General features: G+C 31.7%; 2 protein-coding genes across 2 annotated transcripts in view; one reads left to right on the top strand and one right to left on the bottom strand.

The window, feature by feature from the left end:
• The window catches only part of LOC122253424 (uncharacterized), a 5,700-nt gene extending 3,633 nt beyond the window's left edge, over window positions 1-2,067 (top strand). Inside the window, exons 2-3 of the mRNA XM_086531406.1 lie at window positions 191-989; window positions 1,247-2,067. Of these exons, the coding sequence (XP_086387532.1) occupies window positions 196-989; window positions 1,247-1,697 (1,245 nt within the window). The 5' untranslated portion in view covers window positions 191-195 and the 3' untranslated portion in view covers window positions 1,698-2,067. The remainder of the gene's footprint in view (window positions 1-190; window positions 990-1,246) is intronic.
• LOC122253425 (uncharacterized) overlaps window positions 1-7,500 on the bottom strand; it is a 46,544-nt gene that overhangs the window by 6,483 nt on the left and 32,561 nt on the right. The gene's annotated exons all lie outside the window — the stretch shown is intronic.

Raw genomic sequence — 7,500 nt, 5'->3', positions numbered from 1 at the left:
TTATATTATATATATATTTATATTTATATATATATTATTTATATATATATATATTTTATTCTATATTATAACTATATAGAGAGGAGAGGAGAGATGAGATGAGAGAGATTGAGGTGAGATGAGAGAGAGAGAGAGAGAGAGAGAGAGAGTAGAGCGAGAGAGACATTCAATTCAGCCATGTGCATTGCAGTCGCCATGGCAGAGGGGCCGCACGACCTGATCGAGAGGCGGCACGTGGAGGCGACGCTGAAGAGAGACAAAGGGCCAGACGCTCGCCTTCTTTCCTGGACCATCGAAGACTTCACGCAGAAAGGCGACAACTTTGCCACGTTCGTCACCAGTGTTAACGTGAAATATTCGCTGGATAACATGGATCAACTTGTATCTTATGTCATCAAGCTTAATCCGTTGCGAAAGGGATCCGAGATCGACGAATTCACTCGCAGCATCATTCAGAAGGAGATTAACTTCTACACCGAAATCCTACCAGATCTCAATTCAGCTTTGGAATCAGCTGGGATCCGCAGGCTAAAAATACCTACTTTCTATTTCGCGGAAAAGCAGATCGGCAGAGAAATGCTCTTCTTTGAGGACCTCAGATCTCAGGGGTTCAAGATGGCCGACCGGAAGAAGGGTCTAGACGCTGCGCACACATACCTCGTCCTTAAGGAATTGGCAAGGTTTCACGCAGTTTCACATATCATACAGGCCAAGATCAAAGACCTCAGTGACCGATACCCGCACCTCAAGATAGACTGGGTAACGAGTATAGAAGAGCAAAGACAATTTCTCCAGAATATGTTGACATCCCAGACGGAAAATGCTATCAGTTTGCTTAAAATTGTCAAAGGATACGAAAAAGTCCTGCACTGGGCCACTCGGATCCAACGCAATAGCCTCGACCTGTTGAAAGACCAAGTGGTCAGGATAGGTTCTCCTTTCGAAGTGATATGTCACGGAGACTGTTACAACAATAACCTTCTTTTCAAGTAAGTTGTAATTTGTTTTTGTTTTTGTTTTTTCTCATAGTTCTAATAAGCATACTCTTCCATCTTTTATAGTTACTGGAAGTATACTTTTTAATCAAGGCAGTGTTCTAAGACTTCACATACGAGGCCTATTAATTTTGTTTCTTCTTTTTCCCGTCGGGTTTGCTTATGATGATATTATTGAATCGATTGATAAAGCTAAGTAATGTAAAGTAATCACATATCTTTGATCCAATGCAATGCCCTTGGCCTCACAGGTATGATGCCTCAGGTGCGCCAGTGGATGTGGTGCTACTCGATCTACAAGCCACCCGTGTTGCTTCCCTCGGCACTGACCTAAGCTACCTCCTTCTCACGAGCTTGGAAGGCTCCCTCATATGTAGCAGCGAGCAAGACTTCCTCATGGCATACTACAAATCCTTCAGCGACGTGACTAAAGCTGCCGGACAGCTTGTCCCGTTCAGCTTCGAGGACCTCAGGAAGGAGTTCCGAAGCAAGCATCCATACGGTTTTGTTTTTAGCCTTATTTTCATTCCTTTTATAGTCATGAATTCATCCGATATCCCCGAAGCCGAAGAGTTTCTTAGCGGCAAAAACGATGAGGGATTCAAACAGAAAATGATAGACGCACTGGAGTCCAATCCCTTCCTGCGACCAAGGTTCCTCTCCGTTCTTGATTACGCGATAGAAGCAGGTATTGTCGACTGAACCGCTGTTAGGAGATACAGAGTTAGAGGCATGGTTATTACAGTGTTCAGACAACATGGCACCGGTTTGGAAATAAAACTTTCTTTTATTGTGTATTCTATATTTTGAACAGTTGATTTCTGTCATATTAGACCATAATTAGCATTGCTACATTGGGATTTTTAAAGATATTGATGGTTTCTGGGTATCTAACCAACATTTAAAGGTATTCTGTTTACGAGAACTTATTTCTTCGGAGTGGAAAGTAAAGAGACTGTTTATCTTTCATAAATTACTACAACAGTTTGGAGTCTGGCTCTGAATTCTATCTTTGTAAACGCTTTTGTGTGTTGATTAAAAATAGACAAATACAACATTTTCCTGTATTTGATGTGTGCATTTTAATGTTCCTTAGTTGTTTATACAGAAACACACCCACAGATACACTCACACACATGCGCGCAGCTTCGCGCCATGCGCGGCGCCGCCCGTACAAAACACAACACCCTTACAAAAGGGTAAGAAAATTAAGTACCTTAACTTTTAAAACAAAAACCGAATGATAAGTTTTTCTCTTAAACTAAATCTCTATTTTCTCTACCGTTTAATTATTCCAGAATATTAATCCGATTCGAAATATACAGATGGATTCCCCCCCGGTGAGCTGAAGCTCTCCGATTTTAGATATACATTCAAAAGAGAGTCCTCTTCTCTAGTAAGTCTTGGGATTCGCGAAGGATCGTAAGATAATGCCATAAAGAGCCTCCAATAAGTCCGATCGTAAATGGCGAGGAAAACGGTCCCTGAAGTGAGGCGCGCCGGTGCTCCAGACCATCAGGCTCTCTCTCAGCTGTCGCTTGTATCATCCATCGTGGCCTTCGCATAGGGCGTCGGGATCATCGATGCAATCCTCAGGCTCGCTCAGCGCCGCCGGCAGATGATGAGGCCCATTAGACAACCGAAAGATGGTCTTTCCGTCACACTCTTTGCCGGAGAGTTCCTCTTGGCGGAAGGAACGCGGAACACCCCCCCCCCCTACCCCCCCCTTTGAGGATCTCGCTGAACGTTGGGAGTGATACGCCGAGAGAAGTAAATCCTGCTGGTTGTGCTCCCTCCTGCCCGCTTGGAAGTCCAGGTGCTCGTGTACAAGGAAGTAGGTGATTGTCAATGGCCGGTGAAGACATGTCGCTGTGGACATCTGGAATCAAGAAGCGCCGCTTCGCATGGCTGGCCACTGGCGGTCGTACTTGGCTAGTAAGGGAAAGCTGATGGAAGTAAAGACAATGATACTAATGGGTGCCGGGTGGTTATATATATAATGTTATTACATATATATTGTATATATATATATATATATATATATATATTATATAATTTATATATATATACTGTGTGAGTGTGTGTTTGTGTACATATACATATATATAGATCATAGATATTATATATATATAATATATATATATATATATATATATATATTAGATATATATATCAAATATATATATATATAAAATATATCTATATATTTATATTTAAATATAAGAAAATATATATATATATATATACAAATATATAAGAAACATATTATTATAATATATACTAATATATTTATAGTATATATTATTATATATCTGATGTGGGTGGATGTTTGTATACATATACAATATATATATATATATATATATATATTATATATATATATATATAATAATTTATATATATACATATGTAATATACATAGAGATGTATATATATATATATATATTTTAGTATAGGTTATAAGATATATATATTTTATACATATATATATATTATTATTACGAAACACTTCATCCTATACTAAGTATAATTGGCCTTGTCCCGAGGTTGAATCATTTACATTTCTTTATTCTGTAAAACCTTAAACACAGATTCAACACTGGGAAGTGGTGTAATAACATTGCCACAATGTCTTTTATATTGTGACAACTGTGATCCAATCTTATGTTAAGATACAAGAGCATTAATTGTTCAACTTCGGATAATGAAACACTTCTATATATAAAATTCAAAACTATATTAAAATAAAAATGTCTTCTTCATTTAATAAAACATAAGAAATAAACACATATTGAATCTTCAGATCACTGATACAAAACTAAATAGAATATCTTTCACTAGCACCTCCAACAGTATTCACTCGTAATACTTCCAATCCCGGATAAATGAATTTCCCAAATACTGTGAGACAAACATTAACTATTTTAGTTAACAACTTAAGTAGGCAAATCACAACATCACACAGCATGGAAATATCCAGTAAACCTCTGTCCATATTTCCCAAGTGTAAACAATGGACTCTAACCCAATGTAGGAACACATTAACTATTTCCGTTAATATCACAATAATCCTACCACTGAGATCAAATACATCCACCAAACCTTGTAGCTGAAAAAAAAAAAACAAAATGAAAAAAAAATAAACTAAAGCCAAAAAAAAAACTCCATTTGTAATCCACGATAAGCACCACAAGAAACACAACTTGGAAGAATATTACGTTACAATCGACCAAACAAAATAGTTTTGGAGAAGAACTATACTACCACACCAACTATCACAGCCTGGGTTGCCCACACGTGTCTCTCTCGAATGTAAACAAAACGCTCCTGATTAGGACGCTTGGTTTGCGCATCTCGCTCTTCACTTGAATATACAAAATCAGTATACATTAACATAAAGTAAATATAAACAAAACCAAGCATAATTCTATATTAGGAATCAGGGCGGATTAATAATATATATATAGATTATATATGATATATATTATATATATATATTATTTATATATATATATATAAATATATTATATATATATTTATATTTATATAATGTGTGTGTATTGTGCGTATTATATATATTATATATATATATATATATATATATATATATAAATATATATAAAAAAATATATTATATATATATAACATATATATAATATAATTATATAAATTATATATTTATATATTATATATATATATATATATGAATATATATAGTATAACATATATATTGTACATATATATTATATATATATATATAATATATCTAACTATATATACAATTATTGTTATATGTATATTATTATGTATATATATACACTCATATATGGATATATAAATTATTATATAATATATATAAATATAATTATGATATATATATGTATATATATACTGTATATATGTGTGTTTATATATATTATTATACCATATAAATATATATATATATATATATAATATATTATAGATAATATATATATACATATAGGTGTGGTGTGTGTCTGTAGTGTGTTGTGTGTCCTTGAGGAAGGGACGATGAAAGGAAAGACATGTAGGTGTATGTAGTAGAACATTAATGTTGTGGGAATAAGACAATGCAGTTCAGAAAGATCTGGACCGTATTAGGAGGAATTATTGTCATTACCACATTATTGCGATAGGATCAGAGGAGGAACGAACACGAGACTATGAATATGACTTCGATAATCAAAACATACCCAAACAAGGGATCAAGTCTGGCAACCCAAGCGAGAGCACTGTTACGTACGTTTAAAGTGTCGACTTCTTTTTCTCTGGCCGATCTGAATTGACGCGGGGATGAGAGAGAAATATTTACGTCCGGCCCCATGGATGAGCAGATACATGGAAGTGGAAAGAATGAGTCAGCATAATCAATACTTATACAATTAACTATACACTTAATTCATATTTATACACTTATATGAGAAGGCTAGATAATGATAATGATCCTAGCTATTTAACACTGAACGAATGACAAGAGATAGTGATGATACAAATAATAATAATGATAAAGACAGAAGAATGCAATGATAAAAGGAGATAAACTATTGCGTGACAACACTCAATGCGCCAAGGTCACAGCCCACGTCATACCACTCTTGGTAAACCAAATTCTCACTTCTGAGGCTGTCACCGACCCATGCAGGCGCTCCCTCCCACAACCCTTCGGAATATCTGTTAATTCTCCTTGAAGATAAACAAGTAAGTGAACATCTCAGGATAAAACTTCAGAAAGAAACTTCGGACAGTGTGGCAGATACGAGGCTAAAGCTAATTCATTGATTAAAAGCCCCTCAGCTTATTTCAAGGATAAGACATTGATGGTGGAATTGGGTAAGCATTTATCGTGCTCAAGATTTAATGGGACTGCCCATTTGATTTCGTGCGCACGTAACGGATATCTTTATTCATTTTACATTCCTCTGTGTTGTGGTAAAGTATTCAAGGGATGACCTACGTCATGATATTCTGATGACTTCGCTGCCTTGATCACTGTTAGGTACTCTTTCGAAATTAAATCATATAAGCTAACGACAAATGGTTTATGTCTAGTGATGTAGGTTCTACTTTCTGTTGTTTTTTGTTGTTTTTTTATTATATTCATTCTTAATTTCTGCTGCATTATGTAATTTATTATTCAAATTCGTATTCTAAATCCTTTCATATCATACACACAAATATATTATATATATATAATATTATATTCTCTATATATTATATATATATATATATAAGATACTATATATTATATATATGTATATATACCATAGTAGATATCATATATAAAAAAAAGGGGGAAATGATATAGTATAATGGTATATATTGGATATATATAATATATATATTTATAATATAATATACATACAATAAATATATATAATATATGTGTGTGGTTTGTGTGCGTGTGTGTGTGTAAGGGTGTCCGGTGGCTTGTTATAAATGAATAGATAAATATATATGATCTCTATTATATATATATATACTTATTAGATATATAGTTATATATATTATATATATATATATATATATTATATATTATAAACATTATTATATGTGTTGTGTGTGTACATATATATATATATATATATATATAATTAGGATATATTTATTAATAGTTAGGACACACACACACACCCCAAAAAAACACACACACACACACATATATGATATATATATACTTATCATAAGGATATATATATACTTTATATAGATATATTATATATATAAGTTATAATATCTATATATTAGTGATATATGTAAATACACACCACACATAGAACATAATGCTATAGTGGTGGGTGTGGATGTTGTGCACGGATTATACTGGGTATATAAAATATATATAATTTTAGTATATATATATATAGATATAATATACTTATATATATATTAATATAAATAAGTAATTATATATTCATATATATAATACATATTAATATAAATATTACATATACATATACTATACATATATATACATATGTATTATATAAATATATATATATATAAATATATAACAATATATATATTTAAATATATATATATATATATGTATTAGATATATATATAATGTATATACGTATATTAGATATAGGTATACATATGTATAATTATAAATATATACTATTATAATATATATAAGATAATATTTTATAAAATATCAAATATAATATTTTATATTCAGATCAATATTTATATAATTAAGATAAATGTATTATTATTTATATATATATAATCTAAATATATAATAAATATTCTCCATTATATATTTATATATATCTATATAACTAATATATATATATATATATATATATAACAAAAATTACTATATATATTATATATAAAATAGATATAATATATATATATTCATATATATATATAAATATATATTAATATAAAAGTATATATATATCTATAAATATATATATATATATAAATATAGAAGATATTTATAGTGAGTGTGTGGCTTGGTGTGAGAGTGTGTGTGTGT

Source organism: Penaeus japonicus, unplaced genomic scaffold (assembly GCF_977035675.1).
Source record: "Penaeus japonicus unplaced genomic scaffold, GWHDUDI00000001_assembly GWHDUDI00000035, whole genome shotgun sequence".
Taxonomy (NCBI): Eukaryota; Metazoa; Arthropoda; class Malacostraca; order Decapoda; family Penaeidae; genus Penaeus; species Penaeus japonicus.
This window is presented reverse-complemented; position numbering and strand designations above follow the sequence as displayed.